General features: G+C 40.0%; 1 protein-coding gene across 5 annotated transcripts in view; it reads left to right on the top strand.

Annotated features, from left to right (window-relative positions):
• The window catches only part of SORCS3 (sortilin related VPS10 domain containing receptor 3), a 626,056-nt gene that overhangs the window by 377,757 nt on the left and 224,889 nt on the right, over positions 1-23,410 (top strand). For all 5 annotated transcript variants that reach the window (XM_081543145.1, XM_081543168.1, XM_081543160.1 and 2 more), the window contains one exon: positions 19,938-20,011. In XM_081543145.1, the coding sequence (XP_081399271.1) occupies positions 19,938-20,011 (74 nt within the window). The remainder of the gene's footprint in view (positions 1-19,937; positions 20,012-23,410) is intronic.

Genomic DNA, 23,410 nt, shown 5'->3' with positions numbered 1-23,410 from the left:
TTAGGCAACTCTAATGAAGAGCTGAGAACCACTGACTTGGGTCACTAAAGCCAAGAACAGAAGAGCATCGGAGCAGTTGCTGGCTTCTGGCTCCATCCCAGCTCCCTCCTCACTCATTTTAGGACCCAGGGATCAGCACTTTTCTGTGCACTCTGGGAAAAGGTTGACTAGGCTGTGGTAAGTCCCCTTTGCTTAATGCCCAGACAGTATGATGTTTGGATCTAGAAGGAAGTCTAATTATCTGTGTAATAAATGCACTGTACTTTCAGGGAGCACAGTCCAGCTGTTACTGTGCATTTTAGCTGAGGCTATGCTGTTTGCTGTTTAATTGTGTTCCAGCACTGGCAGTTGGACAGAATCATTTTGAGTGGAAGCAGTCTGCCCATCTCCTTTTCCAAGGCTCTGATTTCTAGGATGGCGCTAGAAGGGGGTTTCCCAGGAGTCAAAATGTGTCAGACTTAAGGACAAATCACTCTTCTCTAATGGGCCATAGAGTAGTGGTGACACTCCTATTTCTGAGGAGCTCCAAATATTCAGCTGGGCATCATCTACCTGCGACAAAGGTAGAGGTTGACTAAAGACAGCCCAATGAGCTTAGTTACAAATGTCCAAGCTCTCATAAGAAAGACCTAGAACAGAGTTTCTCCATGTATCATTCCTCTGCATTTATGTTAGAATCATCTAATATCTTGGTAAAATGCATATTTTTGGGCTCCACTCTTGACTCTCTGAATCAGAATTTTTAGAGGGTGTGCAAAATATACTTTTTTTTTAACAAGACATCTGAGTAACTTAGCAATTTGAGAGCTGCTATTGTAGAGAAAGCTCTTCGTTATATAAGAACATTGAGATTGAAGAATTTAAAGTCTTCTTCAAAATAGCTCAGTTAGGCCATTGAGAGAGCCAAGACCTATATCTAAGGTTTGTGGATCAGGTAGTTAACGTTGTGTAACCAATTCTCCCTAAACTTATAAGTTTTCAACAGTAAACCTTCATTATTGACTCAACTCTGTGGATTAGTTGGGTGGATTTTTTTTTTTTTTTGGTCTCAGCTAGATTCATTCATGTGTCCATGTCCACTGTGGCTAAGTTCATCTTGGGTGGACTTTCTCTTCTAGTTAGAGCTCAGCTGACTGTATGTAGGTCTGAGATGGCTGTAGACTGGGTTCTGTTCTTTGTGGTCCTTCATCCCCTAGCAGGCCAGCCCAGGTTTGTTCACCTACGGTGGCAGCATTCTGAAAGATTGGAAATATTCACAGCTTCTTAGGGACCACGCTCAGAACTGGGACCATCATTTCTACTGCATTCTGATGCCAAAACAAGGGGTGAAGAAATAAAGACTAGTTCTTGAAGGGAGGAACTGAGAAACCTTTTGCAAAGGTTTTAGAAACAGGGAGGCTGAACGAATTCATCAGAGCTGCCACACAGAGTCCTGGCCTTTTCAACAACATTTGAGTACCTTTGAAAAATGGTCCTCTGCCAGCTTTTACAAATGTTTAGGGAACATCATAAGTGAATATTCCCTTGGGTTCTCTTCCATGATTTTGCTCATGAAATAAGAATCAAAAATCATGAATCTAAAGGGACCTAATAACTCTTTGGCTTAAACCCCATCTGACACTTTAATTTTCTGATGGTATCACCTTAATCAAAGTGATCATCCATTTTCTACTTAAACACATCCAGTAACTCCCTGGAGAACTTGTTGCCATGCGAGGCAGCTTCTTCCAGCATTAGGGAGTTCTTTCCATTAAAATATTATTTCTTATGTCAAGCCAACATTTACTTCTGTCTAGATCACCTCTGGTCCTGCTTCTTCCTTTTGATACAGCAGGGGGAAGTCTCATTGTCCTTCCACAGAACAACTTTTTCCCATATTTGAAAACAGTTATAAACCTCTTTGCTCCTTGGTCAGTTTTTTGTGTCACAAGCCCAAGTTTTGACAACTTTTCTAAGATAGAATTTGCCTCCTTGGTCAGTTTTTTGGGTTGCAAACCCAAGTTCCGAAAACTTTTCAAGGAAAGAGTTTGAGTTCTCTTACAATTCAGGTTGTTTCCTTGGTAATACTCATTTTTTTTCAATGGCAGTATATGTTTTGGAATGAACACTGGTTTTGGAATTAGATGGGTTGGAATTTACTTTGACATCTTGAGCAAGTCCATTATACCCATGGGGCCTTCATGTTCTCCCCCAGGAAGTGTGGACAGAAATAAACATCAAACAGTGTTTATTTTGAATCAGTCAGGCTGTATACGGAAATACCTGTCAGGGGCAGATCCTCCATAAATGTTGGTTTCTTTTTGTCTTTATTATTATTTTTCTGAAAGAATACTTTGAAGTACAAACTAATGTTCCCTTTAGTTCTTGAGTTTTAATGAACTCTTAGATTTTCTGGCCACATATTAATACTAATATCATGAACATCTTTAAATAGTCCACCTGAAGATATATTTCAAATGGTATTTCATATGGCAGGTATAGTGAAGTCTTCATTGCTTCCATGTTGAAAGCAGGTATTGTGTTTTGATACTTAAAGAAAGCAATTTAAATTAAATGACCTGAAACTAAATAATAATAATAATACGTTCTTCCCATCTCTTTTAGATTCGGGTTTTGGGGAAAGAAAAACAAATTTGAACTTGGAAAAGTGGTAAAGACAAATTGAATGCAGTGAATAGCCAGGAAAATAAGTGATAAAGAGGATATTCATTGTAGGATGTGATGTGAGAGCAAAGCAGATGAAGGAGAAAGAACACAGGTACAAGAGGAGAGTTGTGGGTCAGAACAAATGAAGTCTGTTAGAGGAGGAATATCAACATTTGTGTTCAAAAGGTACTGCTTAAAATGCGATGTTTCTGAATCATAATGCATAAAAATGAATAGAATCTGATTGCAAAGGAAAATGGTCAAGAGAATAAGACTATAGAGACAAAAGAATGGATTTTGGTAAATAATATGTGAATTGTTTACAAGATTTTCTTATATGACTGTTAGCTCAGAAAATACTCTTCAGCATAAAAGAGGATAAAATAAATTGTGAAAATGATTTGTAAATAAAAGTGCTGAATAGATTCAAGGCACAGTGTCATTCATGCATGTTATACTCAAATGAGCCATCATTCCTGTGAGGTTATGTGAACTTGTTTTGCTTTTAGATTAAACAGTTGCCACCACCACCACCCACCCCCTCGCCAAAAAAAAAAAGGTAATACAGCACAGTAATAAGAGCATTGGGTTGGGAGTCAAGACCCTAGGTTCAGATTCCAGCTTCACAACTAGCTAGCTGTGTGGTACTAGACAAGTCATGTAGGTTTTCTGAGCCTTAGACTCTCCATGTATAAACAGAATTGGCTACTCTCAGCTATAAAAGTAGTATTCTCTGATTCTGTGTTGTCAAGCAGCTCCGTAGAAGTTTTTTTACAGGGATCATGATTTCAGATGGCTTTCTGTCAGCCAAGGGCCTCTAATTTATTTGAAGAGATTGCATTAAGTGAACAAATGACCAGATTAGTGGTTAAATGGATTATATAAAAGCAATTTGAAAGCTTATAAGAGAAACCTGTTACTACCATTTCCTTCTCTAGGGGGTCTTCCTGACTCAGGCATCAAACCTGTGTCTCTTATGTTTCCTGCATTCTCAGGTGGATTCTTTACCACTCGTGCCACCTGGGAAATCCCCAGATTCCTGGTGGGGTGCTTTATTCCCTTTGGCCACTAGAGGTGTTCTGATGAAAAACTCTGGAAAGCATTGAGTCTTAAACTGTTCATAGGACATCCTGTGCTTTCCCCACTGACTTCTTAGAGTAATGAAATTTATGAACTTGCTTTTAAAAGTAGTCCTTCATTTTTGCTGTTGTAATCTTACCTCTTTTAAGTTTCAAGGGAGGATGTTTCAAATTTGATAAGAAAAGTGTGTATCTACTTACATCTGTCTGCTTTCATAGCCTTCACGCTCACAGCCCATCTTCAAGTCTTCATTTTATTCCTCACACTCACTCTTCTGGAATTGTTTTCTCCTCTTTTTCTTGACTCTTTTACATGACCTTGTTCAGCTCCTTTTCCATCTCTGCTTTCTCCTTTGAGATGTGACAGCTAAACCAATGTACACTGATCCACAGCCAAATGAATTTTACTTTTGTAAGAGGATGAGATAATGTTTGTTTTATTTCCAACATCTTTTCTAATGTCCAGAAATCTTCACCTTTGTTAGCTGCAATGTTTTGGGGGGAACTTATCCTTCAGGCCAACTCCTACTCATCTATTCTGACTCAGATCCTGGCCCAGCGTCAAGTCCGGCAGAACTGACCCCTCCTTCCTTTGAGTTCTCCCAGTCCTCCTCTGCCTCCACTGGCAGGAGTCTCCTTGTGTCCTGATGCACTTAGCTGTTGCCACATCCATTGTATCTTCCAGGCTTTGAATTTCACAGATCAGGGAACCTTGGGTTATTCACCTTTGTATCATCATACCTGGCACTGAATTTAGCACATGCTAGATTGGAGAAGGAAATGGCAACCCACTCCAGTATTCTTGCCTGGAGAATCCCAGGGACAGAGGAGCTTGGTGGGCTGCTGTCTATGGGGTCACACAGAGTCGGACACAACTGACGTGACGCAGCAGCAGCAGCAGTACTCAGTTAACATTAAATAGATAAAGTGAAATGGTTTGAATTAATTGATTTCAGGGAATATTTATAATAATTTTGAGATTCTTTTATTCACTTTCCTGGTGGCTCAGATGGTAAAATGTGTGCCTACAATGTGGGAGACCCGGGTTTGATCCCTGGGTCAGGAAGATCCTCTGGAGAAGGAAGTGGCAACTCACTCCAGTACTTTTGCCTGGAAAATCCCATGGACAGAGGAGTCTGGTGGGCTACAGTCCATGGGATCGCAAAGAGTCAGACATGACTTAGCGACTTCACTCACTTTATTCACTTGGTGGCATCCAGTGTTCAAGAGTAAAGAAGCCCAATGTAAGGGAATGCATCTTATAATCCAGACTTCTAGAATGGGAGGGACTTCAAGGTAAGATTGTCAGATAACTTATAGGATACACAATTAAATTTGATTTTCAGATAAATAACATTAAAAAATAGGCATATCCTTAATGTTACATGGTGTACAGTTACACAAAATAGTTGTTCATTTTTAACTGAAATTTGAATTCTCTGGTCATTCTATATTTTTATTTGGTAAATCTGGCAATTCTACTCCAAGGTCAAATAGTCCTACTCTCTCCTGCAGGCCACTCCAATATTCTTGGGTTTCCCTTGTGGCTCAGCTGGTAAAGAATTCACCTGCAATGCGGGAGACCTCAGTTTGATCCCTGGGTTGGAAAGATACCCTGGAGAAGGGAAAAGCTACCCACTCCAGTATTCTGGCCTGGAGAATTCCATGGACTACAGTCCATGGGGTCACAAAGAGTCGGACCCGACTGACTGACTTTCACTCCTGCAGGCAGTTGTAGGTCCACACTAAGATTTGGTTCACAAATTGGCAGCCCTCAGGCAGCACCTAGTCACCTGGCTTAAAACATATCTTTTTTTGTCCCGTTGTACATTTTAAATTTTTGCCAAAATATGGAAATTTTCCATTAAAAATATAAGAATTTTCAGGTTCTCTTAAAAGTTGTAAAACCTGAACACATTGGCTCAGCTAGGAAATAACTAACCCAATTTTCAGATGGAGCATGAGCTCTCAGGACTACCTGCTTCTCCCCAGGATTGTGGAGAAATATCACCTGCCAAACATCACATATGGTGTTTTCCTTAGAGTTAAGAGAAAAGTGATAATGCTCAAAATTCTCCAAGCTAGGCTTCAACAGTACATGAACCATGAAATTCCAGATGTTCAAACTGGATTTAGAAAAGGCAGAGGAACCAGAAATCAAATTGCCAGCATCCGCTGTATCATAGAAAAAGCAAGAGAGTTCCAGGAAAACATCTACTTCTGCTTTATTGACTAAGCCAAAGCCTTTGACTGTGTGGATCATAACAAAATGTGGAAAATTCTTATAGAGATGGGAATACCAGACTACTCTACCTGCCTCCTGAGAAATATGTATACAGGTCAAGAAGCAACAGTTAGAACTGGACATGGAACAATACACTGGTTCCAAATTGAGAAAGGAGTAAGTCAAGGCTGTATATTGCCACCCTGTTTATTTAACTTCTCTGCAGAGTACATCATTCAAAGTGCCAGGCAGGATGAAGCACAGGCTGGAATCAGGATTCCCGGGAGAAATACCAGTAACCTCAGATACACAGATGACACCACCCTTATGGCAGAAAGTGAAGAAGAACTAGAGAGCCTCTTGATGAAAGTGAAAAAGGAGAGTGGAAAAGTTGGCTTAAAACTCTACATTCAGAAAACGAAGATCATGGCATCTGGTCCCATCACTTCATGGGAAATAGATGGGGAAACAGTGGAAACAGTGTCAGACTTTACTTTTGGGGGCTCCAAAATCGCTGCAGATGGTGATTGCAGCCATGAAATTAAAAGATGCTTACTCCTTAGAAGGAAAGTTATGAACAACCTAGACCGCATATTAAAAACCAGAGACATTACTTTGCCAACAAAGGTCTGTCTAGTCAAGGCTATGGTTTTTCCAGTGGTCATGTATGGATGTGAGAGTTGGACGGTGAAGAAAGCTGAGCGCCAAAGAATTGATGCTTTTGAACTGTGGTGTTGGAGAAGACTCTTGAGAGTCCCTTGGACTGCAAGGAGATCCAACCAGTCCATCCTAAAGGAGATCAGTCCTGGGTGTTCATTGGAAGGACTGATGTTGAAGCTGAAACTCCAATACTTTGGCCACCTCATGTGAAGAGTTGACTCATTGGAAAAGACCGTGATGCTAGGAAGGATTGGGGCAGGAGGAGAAGGGGACGACAGAGGATGAGATGGTTGGATGGCATCACTGACTCGATGGACATGGGTTTGGGTAAACTCCGAGAGTTGGTGATGGACAGGGAGGCCTGGCGTGCTGCGATTCTTGGGGTCGCAAAGAGTCGGACATGACGGAGCGACTGAACTGAACTGAACTGATGGGACCGAATGCCATGATGTTAGTTTTCTGAATGTTGAGGTTTAAACCAACTTTTTCACTCTCCTCTTTCACTTTCATCAAGAGGCTCTTTAGTTCTTCACTTTCTGCCATAAGGGTGGTGTCATCTGCATATCTGAGGTTATTGATATTTCTCCTGGCAATCTTGATTCCAGCTTGTGCTTCATCCAGCCCAGCATTTCTCATGATGTACTCTGCATATAATTTAAATAAGCAGGGAAACAATATACAGCCTTGACGTACTCCTTTTCCTATTTCGAACCAGTCTGTTGTTCCATGTCCAGTTCTAACTGTTGGTTCCTGACCTGCATACAGGTTTCTCAAGAGGCAGGTCAGGTGGTCTGGTATTCCCATCTCTTCAAGAATTTTCCACAGTTTATTGTGATCCACACAGTCAAAGGCTTTGGCATAGTCAATGAAGCAGAAATAGATGTTTTTCTGGAACTCTCTTGCTTTTTCAATGGTCCATCGGATGATGGCAATTTGATCTCTGGTTCCTCTGCCTTTTCTAAAACCAGCTTGAACATCTGGAAGTTCACGTTTCACGTATTGCTGAAGCCTGGCTTGGAGAATTTTAAGCATCACTTTACTAATGTGTTAGATGAGTGCAATTGTGCGGTAGTTTGAGCATTCTTTGGCATTGCCTTTCCTTGTGATTGGAATGAAAACTGACCTTTTCCAGTCCTGTGGCCACTGCTGAGTTTTCCAGATTTGCTGGCATATTGAGTGCAGCACTTTCACAGCGTCATCTTTCAGGATTGGAAATAGCTGAACTGGAATTCCATCACCTTCACTAACTTTGTTCGTGGTGATGCTTCCTAAGGCCCACTTGACTTTGCTTTCCAAGATGTCTAGCTCTAGGTGAGTGATCACACCATCATGATTATCTGGGTCGTACAGATCTTTTTTGTACAGTTCTTCTGTGTATTCTTGCCACCTCTTCTTAATATCTTCTGCTTCAGTTAGGTCCCTAGCATTTCTGTCCTTTATTGGGCCCATCTTTGCATAAATGTTCTCTTTGTATCTCTAATTTTCTTGAAAAGATCTCTAGTCTTTCCCATTCTATTGTTTTCCTCTATTTCTTTGCATTGATTGCTGAGGAAGGCTCAAGGGTTTCAATAAAAATGTGAAAAATCTTCTTGGATAAGCAAAGAAATTTCTTTAGTGCCTTAAATGCCAGCATAATGAGCCTGCATCTAAAGAATACAAGTAAGGGTCTGTTTTTCTTATACCTCCCCTCACATATTCACACAAGAGACTTGAAGGCATTTGAGTTCTTGATCTCCACTGGAATGTATGACTCTTGACAGCAGAGACTTTTTGTCTTTTTGGTTCACTGATATACCTTAAACCCATGGAACAGGGCTGGCTCTTAATAGGTATTTGATCAATATTTGTTAACTGAAGAAATGGATGATGTAAACAATTTGAGAAAGAGAAAACCTTTTTGGCTAGAAGTCTTCAGAAAGTGAAGAAAAATGTTGCCATCTCCATTGGAATGGCATATCTAGGTGACTGTCTCTCTCTTTTTTAAATAAATACCTCTGTGGTGTAGATGCCTTGTACATCCCAAGAGCAAAGGAAAATGGTTGCTCAGGACAAAAATTCTTGTCTCTGTCCCCAGAGCTTAAAGGGGCATTAGGTGAAATTTTCCCCTGGTTATCAAGAAAAGATTTCTTTGGAGAATATCTGAAGAAGGAACCAGGGCACCTGTTGGAGAGGCCTGTCTCTTGCTATGAGATCCTGGTTTCTCTTCTGTCTTCTGCAAATATTGCCACAACCCAGGGGGGTTTTTTCTGTAGCCCTTTGTAGCCCAATTTAGCCCTCCCACTCGCTCTGTGACTACCAAGGAAATAGATACAGAGAACTTATTTTGAGCAGAAACCAGTCTCCTTTTATTAGAAAGACCAGGCTGTCATGACCACAATTCAGCAGAATGCTACATAAACTATGGGTTTTGAGAAAAAAAGTCAGAACAGTTACATACTAAGTTTGAGTTTGCCTATAGACTAGAGCTTCTGTGTAAATGTATTCCAAAGCATCCTTCCCTCTACATGGAAGATCTGCTGGCTCTAGGGAATCTGGCTGGAATACCAAAAGCTGCTATAAAATGTGTGTTTTGTTGCTTCTTCTGATTATGTCTGGTTACCGCCATATGGTCATTATGAATTCAAATATATTCTTAGAAAATACCCTTAAGGGTGTGGTAAAGATACACAGGACAGAGAAATATAGGCAAATGAGACTTTTGCTTTCAACCACAAATTCAACAATCTGGACCTAAACAAGACTTCTGGCCTTACAACTAAATACCTAGTAGTGGAGACAAGAAAACAACAGAGAAATTTAACATAATCTGTCATTATTACTCCTAGTATCAGGTGTAAGAGGCTGCTATAACAAAGTCTCACAAACTGGATGCCCTGGTGCAATAGAAGTCCACCGTACTGCTATTCTGGAGACCAGAAGTCCAAAATAAAGTTGGTAAAAGGATCATGGGCCCTCTAAAACCTATAGAGGAGTCTTTGATTCTTCTTTTCTTTTGGTAATTTGCCAGAAGTTTTTGACATCCCTTGGCTTGTAGATACATCACTAAAACTATCTTCACGTGGTCTTCTCTCTGGGCATCTTCTCATGTCTTCCCTCTGTGTCTGTCTGAGTGTCCAGATTTCTCCTCATGAGAATACCAGTCATAATGGATTAAGGCCCATCCATCCTGACCTCATTTTAACTTGATTACATCTGCAAAGACCTTATTTCCATATAAGGTCACATTTTGAGATACTGACGGTGAGAACTTTGACAGACCATTTCAGGGGAGGAGGAGGATGGGGCATAATTCAACCCATAACCTCCGAACACAATCTTATTATTCTTTGAACTTAAGCTTTCTGTATACAACATGTTGGTTCTGAGAAACATTCCTTAACATTGCTTAAATTGCCTTTTTAGTTCTTCAGCTATCAAATGCTTTTCCCTGGCAGGCTGATGTAATTAGGAAACGAATAACTGAATCAATAAGGAAAAGAACGTGCTCTCTCATATTTTCCAGCTGTGCTGATGATTCATTTAGGTCGTTCTGTGTGTTGCTACTGAATATGTACTTGTTAAGAGAGATGAGACTATGTCATATGGTGAAAGAAGGGAGAGAAGAGGATCTGGATTGTTCTTTGGTAAAAGTCAGGAATGACATCGTTGTAGGAAGAGGCCATCATAAGGCAAGAAAGATATGGAGAACACAATCTCATATGTAACTTTGTATAAACAAGAATGTTTTAAATATGTTTGCTGTTTGGAAAATACATTTTATTTTAATGTTGCATGAAATGCTTTGGGTTGAAGCCATGCAGGACTATATAAACACTAATACATTGCTTGTCCTAGGAAGGATTCACCACTATCTGTGATAATCTCACTGAAATACCACTTTATGGAAAATCCCATATTGCTCTGTCTAATTCCAGTTGCCTAATGGAAAGATTTCAATTTTAATTCTTGGCCTTTTGAAAAATAGGCAAATATATACATTATAAATAGAAAATTATAAAAATATAAATAGAAGAAAGCATAAGTTTATATTACTGTTGAAATATAACATGTATCTATTTTAAAGAAATTTAAAAATGATGAGAAGCTTTAAAAAGTATGTAAATTACCCATCATTTCACAATTAAGAGATAACCACTGCTAATATTTTAGCATAGTCTCTTCAAATATATTTCAAGATATGCAATATTTTAAATATAATTAGCATCAATATATGCATGTTTTGTAACATATTTTTAAAATATTATGAGCATTTTTATATTACTAAAAAATCTTTTAGCACTATCTATTGAATGATTGCCTGTGTACTTCGTCTCTCTGTTAGAGCTTTTAGTCTTTAAATTACTAAAGTAATAGATGTTTGAAATAATTTTAAAAAATCCTAGTAACCAAAAGAAGACAATATCAATTACTCATAATCTTACCATTGCAGAGATAAGTAGTATTAATATTATGACATATAATTTATAGCAGTGTAATTGTCTGATTTTCTGTCTTCCACTGTCCATGATATTTTTAACCTTTGCAATCTGAGAATTTAGTTTAGTGCTTAAAGTATAGTAGTTGTTTTAAACACTTTTAGTGAATGAATGAATGAATTGGAGAGGCTGCAAAGATCCAGCTTTTAGGAGAATAAAATTTGTTTCGGACTCAGCAACTTACTGTAGATTGAGAGACAAGGTAGATAATCCAAGGCCCTTAATGAATAGGAACCTACTGTTTCTGTTCATTCAAATCAGCCTTGAGGCAGAGAATTCAATTTAATTTTTCTCCCATCAGTCAAACTGAAGAGCTGAAAAAGCAAAACCAGAGACGGGGAGGCAGGAAGTGGAACAGGCTTAGATGAGGAGATCGGCAGCTGAGCTCTTGTTCTTTCTATTGGGAAGAGCATGAGATGAGAGGAGTCATGCTTCTCCTGAGGGTATGCTCGAGCAGGAGCTGTGGGGGGTTGCATTCTGCCACGTTCAAGGTCCCCTGTGATGGAAGGGCTGATGATTTCTTGGGGGATGAAGACTCCAGTGGCATCAGTGCAACCTCCAAGGTTTTTCCCTGACCTGTCACTAGATTTTGCAGCAGAGGAAGACACAATCATGCTAGGTTTTACTTGAAGGAATTTGGGGTTCTATTTGCTCATTTAGAATCTGTGTTGACAGAGAGTCTGGTTGATATCTTTGGATAGAAGGCACCAACTGAAGTCTCTTCTATTTTTAATTGAGAAACACCTGTTTTAAGTTTGAGCAATGCCATGAAAAAGAGGGTGGTCCCATTTCTTAAAACCCTGCATGGAATACTCGGTCCAATAAATTATGTAGGTGTATTCTTCCAAGTGGGATGGTGTGGTCCTCACAAACCCTCTCCTTCCACCCAAACACCTCTCCAATGTACAGATTAGATCCGATTAGATATGATAGACGAGCAGCTGAAGAATTATGGATGGAGGTTTGTAACATTGTAACATTGTACAGTAGGTGGTGATCAAAACCATCCCCAAGAAAAAGAGGCACAAAAAGGCAAAATGGTTGTCCAAGGAGGCCTTACAAATAGCTGAGAAAAGAAGAGAGGCAAAAAGCAAAGGAGAAAAGGAAAGGTATGCCCATTTGAATGTAGAGTTCCGAAGAAAAACAAGGAAAGCCTTCCTAAGTGACCTATACAAAGAAAAGGAGGAAAACAATAGAATGGGAAAGACTTAAGATTTCTTCAAGAAAATTAGAGATACCAAGGGAACATTTCATGCAAAGATGGGCACAATAAAGGACACAAATGGTAGGGACCTAACAGAAGCAGAAGACATTAAGAAGAGGTGGCAAGAAGACACAGAAGAACTATACAAAAATGGTCTTCATGACGCAGATAACCATGATGGTGCGATCACTCACCTAGAGCCAGACATCTTGAAATGTGAAGTCAAGTGGGTCTTAAGAAGCATCACAGGAACAAAGCTAGTGGAGGTGATAAAATTCCAGTTGAGCTATTTCAAATCCTAAAAGATGATGCTGTGAAAGTGTTGCACTCAGTATGCTAGCAAATTAGGAAAATTTAGCAGTGGCCACAGGACTAGAAAAAGTCACTTTTCATTCCCAAAGAGAGGCAATGCCAAAGAATGTTCAAACTACTACACCATGGCACTCATTTCACACGCTAGCAAAATAGTACTCAAAATTCTCTAAACTAGGCTTCAACAGTGCATGAACCAAAAACTCCCAGATGTTCAAGCTGAATTTAGAAAAGGCAGAGAAACCAGAGATCAAATTGCCAACATCTGTTGGATCATAGAAAAAGCAAGAGAATTCCAGAAAAACATCTACTTCTTCATTGACTACAATAAAGCCTTTGACTGTGTGGGTCACAACAAACTGGAAAATTCTTACAGAGATAGGAATACCAGACTACCTTACCTGCCTCCTGAGAAACCTGTATGCAGGTCAAGAAGCAGCAGTTAGAACAGACATGGAACAATGGACTGGTTCCAAATTGGGAAGGGAGTATGTGAAGGCTATATGTTGTCACTCTGCTTATTTAACTTATATGCAGAGTGCATCATGCGAAATGCAAGACCGGATGAATCACAGCTGGAATCAAGATTGCTGGGAGAAATATCAATAAACTCAAATGGGCAGATGATACCACCTTTATGGCAGAAAGCAAAGAGGAACTAAAGAGTCTCTTCATGAAGGTGAAAGAGGAGAGTGAAAAGTTGTCTTAAAGCTCAACATTCAGAAACTAAGATCATGGCATCCAATCCCATCACTTCATGGCAAATAGATGGGGAAAAAATGGAAACAGTGAAAGACTTTATACTTTGGGGCTTCAAATCACTGCAGATGATGACTGCAGGCATGAAATTAAAAGATGTTTGGTCCTTGGATGAAAAGCTGTAACAACCCTAGAGAGCATATTAAAAGCAGAGACATTACTTTGCCAACAAAGGGGCTTTGACTATAGTCAAAGCTATGGTTTTTCCAGTAGTCATGTACGGATGAGAGAGCTGGACAATAAAAAGGCTAAGTGCCAAAGAATTGATGCTTTTGAACTGTGGTGTTGGAGAAGACTCTTGAGAGTCCCTTGGACTGTAAAGAGATCAAACCAGTCAATCCTAAAAGAAATCCGTCCTGAATAGTTATTGGAAGGACTGATGCTGAAGCTGAAACTCCAATACTTTGGCCACATAACCTGAAGAACTGACTCATTGGAAAAGACCTTGACACTGGGAAAGACTGAAGGCAGAAGGAGGAGGGGATAACAAGGATGAGGTGTTTGGATGGCATCACTGGCTATGGACATGAGTTTGAGTAAGCTCCGAGAGATGGTGAAAGACAGGGAAGCCTGGCGTGCTGCAATCCATGGGGGAGCAAAGAATCAGATACAAGGGAGCAACTGAACAACAACCACAAAGGTGAAGATAGATATTGATGAGTGGATGAACAGGGAGACAGACAAATAGACAATTTCCATCTGCTTTTCACTAGCAACTGTCATCATGTCCCTTCTTTCTCTTAAAAGCTCCCCAGAACCCAGCTCAGGACCTTCACCATATTGACAACTTTCTTCTTAGTGTCTCACCCTGGAAAATCTTGATCTAACATGCCTCTTTTCCATATCGCCTGTTACAAAACCTAGCTCAAAGTACATTTCTCCAAGAAGCCTCACTGTTCCATTTTTACTCAAATTTATCTTTCCTATCTCTCATTTTCTAGTGCCTTAGCCTTTGCCCCATTTTCCCCTTTGACATGGTTCAGTTCAGTTAAGTCACTCAGTAGTGTCCGACTCTTTGAGACCCCATGAACCACAGCACCCAGGCTTCCCTGTCCATCACCAACTCCCAGAGCCTACTCAAACACATGTCCATCAAGTCAGTGATTCCATCCAACCATCTCATCTTATGTAGTCCCCTTCTCCTCCTGCCTTCAATCTTTCCCAGCATCAGGGTCTTTTCCAATGAGTCAGTTCTTCACATCATGTGGCCAAAGTATTGGAGTTTCAGCTTTAGCATCAGTCCTTCCAAGACTTTTCAAGACTGATTTCCTTTAGTCTATCCTTTAGGATAGACTGACTTGATCATCTTGCAGCCCAAGGGACTCTCAGGAGCCTTCTCCAACACCACAGTTCAAAAGCATCCATTCTTCTGCGCTCAGCTTTCTTTATGGTCCATCTCTCACATCCATACATGACTACTGGAAAAACAATGGTTTTGACTAGAAGGACCATTATTGGCAAAGTAATATCTCTGCCTTTTAATATGCTGTCTAGTTTGGTCATAGCTTTTCTTCCAAGGAGCAAGCGTCTTTCAATTTCATGGCTGCAGTCACCATCTACAGTGATTTTGGAGCTCAAAAAAATAAAGTCTGTCACTGTTTCCATTGTTTCCCCATCTTTGCCATGAAGTGATGGAATCAGATGCCATAATCTTAATTTTTTGAATGTTGAATTTTAAGGCAACTTTTTCACTCTCCTCTTTCACTTTCATCAAGAGGCTGTTTAGTTCTTCTACATTTTCTGCCATAAGGGTGGTGCCATTTGTTTATCTGAGGTTATTGATATTTCTCCAGGCAATCTTGATTCCAGCTTGTGCTTCATCCAGCCCAGCATTTCTCATGATGTACTCTGCATATAAGTTATATAAACAGTGTGATAACATACAGCCTTGATGTACTCCTTTCCCGATTCGAAACCAGTCTGTTGTTCCATTTCCAGTTCTAATTGTTTCTTCTTGACCTGCATCAAGATTTCTCGGGAGGCTGGTAAAGTGGTCTGGCATTCCCATCCCTTGAAGAATTTTCCACAGTTTGTTGTGATCCACACAGTCAAAGGCTTTGGTGTAGTCAATAAAGCAGAAGTAGATGATTTTCTGGAACTCTCTTGCTTTTTTGATGATCCAATGGATGTTGGCAATTTGATCTCTGGTTCCTCTGACTTTTCTAAATCCAGGTTGAACAACTGGATGTTCACAGTTTTCACATAGTGTTGAAGCCTGGCTTAGAGAATTTTGAGCATCATTTTACTAGTGTGTGAATGAATGTGATTGTGCAGTAGTTTGAACATTTTTTGGCATTGCCTTTCTTAGGGATTGGAATGAAAACTGACGTTTTCTAGTCCTGTGGCCACTGCTGAGTTTTCCTAATTTGCTGGCATACTGAGTGCAGCACTTTCACAGCATCATCTTTTAGGATTTGAAATAGCTCAACTGGAATTTTATCACCTCCACTAGCTTTGTTTCTGTGATGCTTCCTAAGACCCACTTGACTGCACATTTCAAGATGTCTGGCTCTAGGTGAGTGATCGCACCATCATGGTTATCTGGGTCATGAAGACCTTTTTTGTATAGTTCTTCTGTGTCTTCTTGCCACCTCTTCTTAATATCTTCTGCTTCTGTTAGGTCCCTACCATTTGTGTCCTTTATTGTGCCCATCTTTGCATGAAATGTTCCTTTGGTATCTCTAATTTTCTTGAAGAGATCTCTAGTCTTTCCCATTCTGTTGTTTTCCTTTATTTCTTTGCATTGATCACCGAGGAAGGCTTTCTTATGTCTCTGTGCTGTTCTTTGGAACTCTTCATTCAAATGGGTGTATCTTTCTTTTTCTCCTTTGCCTTTCACTTTTCTTCTTTTCTCAGGTATTTATAAGGCCTCCTCAGACAACCATTTTGCCTTTTTATATTTCTTTTTCTTGGGTATGGTCTTGATCAGTGCCTTCTATACAATGTCATGAACCTCCGTCCTTAGTTTTTCAGGCACTCTGTCTATCAGATCTAATCTCTCGACTCTATTTGTCACTTCCACTGTATAATCATAAGGAATTTGATTTAGATCATACCTGAATGGTCTTTTGCATTTCTTGTCCATGGGGATGGTCTTGATCCCTGTCTCCTGTACAATGTCATGAACCTCTGTCCATAGTTCATCAGGCACTCTATCAGATCTAGTCCCTTAAATCTATTTGTCACTTCCACTGTATAATCATAAGCGATTTGATTTAGGTCATACCTGAATGGTCTAGTGGTTTTCCCTACTTTCTTCAATTAAAGTCTGAATTTGGCAATAAGGAGTTCATGATCTGAGGCACAATCAGCTCCCCATCTTGTTTTTGCTGACTGTATAGAGCTTCTCCATCTTTGGCCACAAAGAATATAATCAATCTGATTTCCGTATTAGCCATCTGGTGATGTTCATGTGTAGAGTCGTCTCTTTTGTTGTAGGAAGATGGTGTTTGCTATGACCAGTGTGTTCTCTTAGCAAAACTCTGTAGCCTTTGCCGTGCCTCATTTTGTGCTCCAAGGCCAAATTTGCCTGTTATTCCAGGTATCTCTTGACTTTGTGCTTTTGCATTCCAGACCCCTATAATGAAACAGAAATCTTTTTTGAGTGTTAGTTCTAGAAGATCTTGTAGATCTTCATAGAACCATTCAGCTTCAGCTTCTTCTTTGACATGGTGGAACTGTATAGATATTTGAGTGCCAAATGTGGTTACCCTTTTCCTCTCCTCCTAAGTCGCGTCAGTCGTGTCTGACTCTGTGCGACCCCATAGATGGCAGCCTACCAGGCTCCACCATCCCTGGGAGTCTTCCAGGCAAGAACACTGGAGTGGGTTGCCGTTTTCTTCTCCAATGCATGAAAGTGAAAAGTGAAAGTGAAGTCACTCAGTCGTGTCTGTCTCTTTGCGACCCCATGGACTGCAGCCTACCAGGCTCCTCCGTGCCTGGGATTCTCCAGGCAAAAGTACTGGAGTGGGTAGCTTCCTGAATAATTAAATGTGATTGAGTGCTCTTTAATTTAATGGTGTAGATCTATTGCTGTTCAGTCACTCAGTTGTGTCTGACTCTTTGTTACCCCATGGACTACAGCATGCTAGGCCTCTGTGTCCCTCACCATCTTCTGAAGTTTTCCCAAGTTCGTGTCCACTGCATCGTTTTATTCACTATGTTGGTGAATGAAGAAAGAGACTCAGAGCAATGGGACAATAGTGTTGCCCATTTTTCATGTGCAGAGTTGGACACATATAGTATTTGGTACTTCCTGGGTTGGGAAGATCCCCTGGAGAAGGGAATGGCTAGCCACTCCAGTATTCTGGCCTGGAGAACTCTATAGTCCATGGTGTCACAAAGAGTTGGACATGACTGAGCAACTTTCACTTTGACAGAATGAAAGCCCAGTTTTAATGAAAACCATGAGAGCTGGTGGAGTTGGTGTGGTATAGTATAATCCTGGAATCAGCTCAATCAGCTTGGATATCCTGGCTTTCCATATTGTTGCTACAGTCCCTTTGTAGAACTGAGTTTCAGTGTTTTCAGTATCTTTCAGTGTCTTCAGGTTTTATATATACGTCACAGAAACATATCTATTCATTACTAAACTAAAAGGAGACTTCAAAAATGTAGTTCATGGTGACAATGTTCAGTAAATATTTGCTGAATGAAACTGAAATGGGACCAGGCTTCTCCAGGCCCCTCAAAACTTTGTTGAGATTACCAGAAGTTCATACAGAAGTTAATTGTGTATGCATTTTGAGATTTGGGGCTCACAACTTACCGGTGGGAACGTGACCGAGTGTGGTACGCCGGAGGGCACTGGGTCTGCAGCTACCTGTGATTACATGCATGGCCTTCACCTGACCCCTTTCCCATAAACCTGAAGGCCACCTACTTCTGCCTTGCTCAGTTTCCCCACTTGTAGATGTTTGTGGAAAAGTGTAAACATGATGGAATTCTCAGTATAAATTAGGCATTGTGAATCCATGGAAGGACATGTGAGCTATGGCCTCCAAAAACCTAAATCCTATTAGTAGTTCATTTGGCCAAAATGTAATTTCTCTAGGACTGTCTCATTAACTGTGAAACAGGTTTGTGTGCTCTTTGGTTATATACCAGGCATTGTGTAACCACAAAGGTGAATAAGGCATGATCACTGCCCCTCTATTGACTCTCCATCTAGGGAGCGGAGAGCTAACCAGTAATGAGTAAGTGTGAACAGCTTCTTGGAGGCAGATAGTATGTACAGTGGTGGCACTGTGAGGAAGTGGTTAACTGTGCCTGAGTGGATCAGAGAATGCTTGAGAGCAGGGTTTTCCATTAGTAATAATTGTCTTGCCTTCCCTTCCTTGTCCTTGTAAGGCTGAAAGATATGTGAAACAGCAACTCTGTCAGACATTAATAATATACAAATAAAAACATTAATATTATTTCCATTATCAGTCACATTCAGATATTATACTTTTAGGCATTCAATTAAAAATAAACACTACACTCCTGGTGAGTCTCTTACAGGGATGTTGAGTTTTCCCTTTTGTGTTATAAAGGATCAGACTCTGCATTCATAAAATAAGAGAATGTGCAGTCTGAGTCATTTGGCCTTGCAGAGGGTGTTTTTTTGTTTGTTTATTCCAAAGTCCTGGGGCTCTTCTGTTGTTTTTTCTCATTCCATGTGTTGATACCTGTCTTTACCTACCTGTTTTAATTACTGATTTAGGCAATAGATATTTAGTGAATACTTCTTATGAATTCAAGGAGTAAAAATACAACTAAATGATACAGTCAAATCTGAAAGACATACTATATTTTCCCCATGATAAGTGCTCAGTGGAAACAAGTGATGAGTGCAGTGAATTGAGAAGGAAAAATAGTGAATGGGCTAAAGGTCAGAAAAAGCTTTGTGGAGGAAGCCATGCTTGCACTGGCCCTGCATGTGCTCTGAGGCACAAGAGTGGTCTTAATCCTTGGCATCTTACAAAGACATGAGAGTGTGAGTGATCCTGATACCTTGAGTGGCATTGAAAGGTCCATTTCATTTAGATTATATTTAGGAAAGATTGATAAAGTAAGAGATAAAACTGAGAGTACAATATTTTGCATGTAATATTGGCTCAGGTATCAGCTGGTGAGCATTTTTACCCATGTGTCTTATTTTTCCTATGAGCACAGAATCTATCTCTTTCTTAACTTCTTATCCGTCAGAGTGCCTTTCATGTACGAGTTGTTCAGTAAATACTTTTAAAATTAGTGTTGCTGAATTATTTTAGATATAGCTAAAGACTTCATGGAATTTGAAGAAAATAGGAAGATATAATTTTACTAAAGGCTTTACCTCTAAAGGTGAGACATGGATGGCATAAGAAATAGTTTACACTCAGTTCAAAAGCCTCAGTTGATTGGGTATATATTGAGCTAGAAGACCCCATGATAAGCCATGATCATAATATTTTATCTGAATAAGATGGATGCCTACTTGAGTGTGTTAGGCACTCTGGTGGGTTGGAATGTTCATCTCCAGAAGGATGGCACATATGTTTTTGTTAAACAGTATCCCTTGATGCTTATGCTCTGCTTACTTCCTTGTTTTGCAGCTCTACAGCTCCATGGACTTTGGAAGACGGTGGCAACTCATGCATGAACGCATCACACCCAACAGGTTTTACTGGTAAGTCTCATCCACAGTCTCACCACTCTTTTGGATAGGAATCAGGCAACATGGCACTCTGGCAATTCCTGGACACCTTCAGCACTTGAAGTCATTTTGTGTCCTAGCCCTTTGCTACTCTGTTTGGTTCATGGACTGGCAGTGTCAGCATCACTTGGGAAGTTTTAGAAATACAGAATCTCGGGGCCCATTGAAACTTATTAAGCAGAACTCTGCATATAGCATAATCCCTGATGATTTTATGTGCACATTGAAGTGAGAAGCCCTGAGCTTGAGAGCTCCATGATAAGGTCATGACTGGGTGCTCTTAGCTATGTATTAATCTCCCCTCTTTTAGTAAAAAGTAGATATTTTATGAACCTATTCTAGAAAGCAAGCATTTCCTAAAATGTACTATGAAGAACACTAGTTCCATGCAGTGCTTCTCCTTCCAAAGGTGTTTCTATGGTCACATAATTTTAGATAACAGTTATCCAACTCTGCCCTCGTGGAGACTCAGGATTCACATTAGGATATTAGAGCCTTTGGAGAAATGCGGAGTAAAGGAAGCTGTCAAACATGAAGTAACTGATTCCCAAACTCCCTTTACTCTAGAATCCCTTTCTCATGTCATACCTGATCATCCTTTAGAACAACTTCTGTGGAGCACATTTTGACAAGCTTTTCAAGGAGTGAATACATTTCAGCTGGAAAATTAGCCCTTTCCTCTAATCAGAAAGTGTTGTTATTAACTGGCATTTTTTATACACGAATTCTGTTGTTAATTTGGTTGTAGCAGAGTAAACTTGGTTTGGTATGTTTACTTTTTACTCTTCCTAGCTATATGGAATTCTCCTAACATGTATCATGCTTTCATTTCTGCAGAAGCAATGGCCAAATATATCTAGGAATGTGTGTAGGAAGCATACACCAAAGTGTATAATATGCTTACTTATGTGCTTAATTAGAAACAGAAACAAAATTAACAGTACTTAAAAGTACCTATTCCATGTCTCATTTTCAATACTTTAGTTCAGCTTCCTTAAAACGTCATGAGATGGCCTTTCATGCCTTCCACAAGGTGGGGGTGGTGTATGTGTGGGAGGAGTGGTGAGGATGTACATATATGCTTCCTTGAACATATATACACAACCATGCCGGCATCTTTGGAAGCAACATTTCACCCTATCCCCTCTGCACCTACAGAACTGTGTTCAGAATTAAAATGATGATTGCTAAAGCACAATGTAAAAATCAACTGTGTCTTATTATATACAAAGTACTCGGAGAAAAAAGGGAACTGGTAGCCCTGCTTTTACCTCAATACCTGGACTATTCCCAGTCATTTTTCCCTTTGCAGACCAATATTATTTGGTCTATAACTACTATTACAATTATTATTTGGTCTGTATTTAGAATTATATTAAGATTTTTTCAATAGACTAAGACAGAAAAAGGAAATATTTGTTTTTCTGATGTGCTAGTTATATAATTACTGCCTTTTGCTCAGCTAAGATAGACTAGTTTCTCAGTGTACCATCCCTCAAAAAGAAAGTGAAACGTGAAAGTGAAAGTTGCTCAGTCATGTCCAACTCTTTGCAACCTCTTGGAACAATCCATGGAATTCTCCAGTCCAGAATATTGTAGTGGGTAGCTGTTTCCTTCTTCCAGGGATCTTCCCAACCCAGGGATCGAACCTAGGTCTCCTACATTACAGGTGGATCCTTTACCAGCTGAGCCACCAAGGAAGCCCAACCATCACTCAAAAGTCCCTCAAAAAAAAAAAAAAAAAAAAACCCTCTGCTATTTCTGGAACAAATTCTTGAGATGGTAAGGCAGTTAGCTGACCAGGAAGTCAAGTTGATGAAGAAGGGAAGTACAGTAGACTGGATAAGCCTTGTCATCATTCCTGAAGGAAATTAAATTAAGTGGATGAAGGGCAGCATTTTACTATTTGCAGAGGGCAAGAAGGGAATATTCCAGCTTCTGTCTGCCTTCCCCCTTCCTTTATGTAGCAAAAAGAATAAATCCCCAGGTCCTGATAATTATGTTTCATTTCTTTTCCACCCTGTGCTCCTTTCATATATGCCCCTATGGGGAAATATAAAAGTTAGTGCCTGTGCTGGCTAGCCAAGTAGTAGTTAAAAATTCCATTTTTGTAATTATCATCTCTGTTTCTGATGTATAATTGCCATGATTATTCTTTTAGGTGTCACTGGAGTTGTAGAGGAAGAGCTCATTTTACATAGACCTTTTTTTCCCCCAGTGATAGAATCATGATTGTGGAAAACTCTTAATGCTGAAAAGACTTGGCTTGTATGGGTTAGGAGTGGAAATATCAACTCCATACCTCCTTGAGGAAAGACAAAGTGTGCATTTGTCAGGGTATAGAACACAGCTTTGGTTAAGACAGAGCCTCTCAGGGCTCTGGTCTCTGCATCCATATAAACGGGAACACTATTCTTCCTGTCGACTTCATATAGTTATTGAAAGGACAAGATATCATCCTTTCAGAATTGGACTCTTGGCAATTTTAATTCTCTGTTTCAGATTTATAATATGTAAGTTATATCTTTAAGTACTATATTTATTAGTAGTTCTGAATTTATTCAGTTGCTCAGTCGTGTCTGACCCTTTGCGACCCCATGGACTGCAGCACGCCAGGCTTTCCTGTCCTTCACCATTTCTCAGAGCTCATTCAAACTCATGTCTATTGTGTCGGTGATGCCATCCAGCCATCTCGTCCTAGGCCTTACTGAGTTCTCTGTATAACTGGGCTGGCCTCTAAGTGCCTCTGATCCCTGATAGCATTTGCTTGTGTGGTATCATGAACAAGAGAAAGAATGTCTCCTATGTCTCTTTATTACTTCCTGTTAATTGTTCTCTCTCCTGAAAGAGCAGGGTCCCTTTGTTTTTCCTTGATGTCACTGCAGGAGAATATTCTGATAAAGTAATACACCCGAAGGTGCCAGGAACTTAAATTCTTACCCCTTTTCTGGGGTCTTTGGGCTGTAAAATGGACTGGTCTTTAGAGTAGGAGAGAAAAAAAGCCCTATAAGAAGTCAACAGGTGTGGAACAAGCTCTAGATCTGCCCACTTCAGGGCGCTCAAGGAGAGAGGGTTCCTAATGGATGGCTCTTTGGAGCTGCAACAATGCCTGGCTTCAGGCTGAAGAGTGGCTGGCATGCAGGGACAGTCAGGATGGGCTTCACATCTCTACTGTCCTTTGATTTAGTTTGGCTTACTCTTTGTAGATTTCTAATGATGGTTGTGCCAGTAGCTTCTATTTTCTTCTTTCAGAAAGGTCATTAGGGAGGATAGGAAAAATGCAAAAGCAAAACATGTCTCATCTGGTGTATCGAGCTAGAATGTCCTAGGAATATATCTTTTAAAGAAGAAAGGAAGGGTATGGACTAAAAA

This window comes from Giraffa tippelskirchi, chromosome 2, assembly GCF_054371585.1.
Source record: "Giraffa tippelskirchi isolate mGirTip1 chromosome 2, T2T-mGirTip1v1.2.pri, whole genome shotgun sequence".
Classification (NCBI taxonomy): Eukaryota; Metazoa; Chordata; class Mammalia; order Artiodactyla; family Giraffidae; genus Giraffa; species Giraffa tippelskirchi.
The sequence above is the reverse complement of the archived record's forward strand: the minus strand, read 5'-3'. Positions and strand labels throughout refer to the sequence as shown.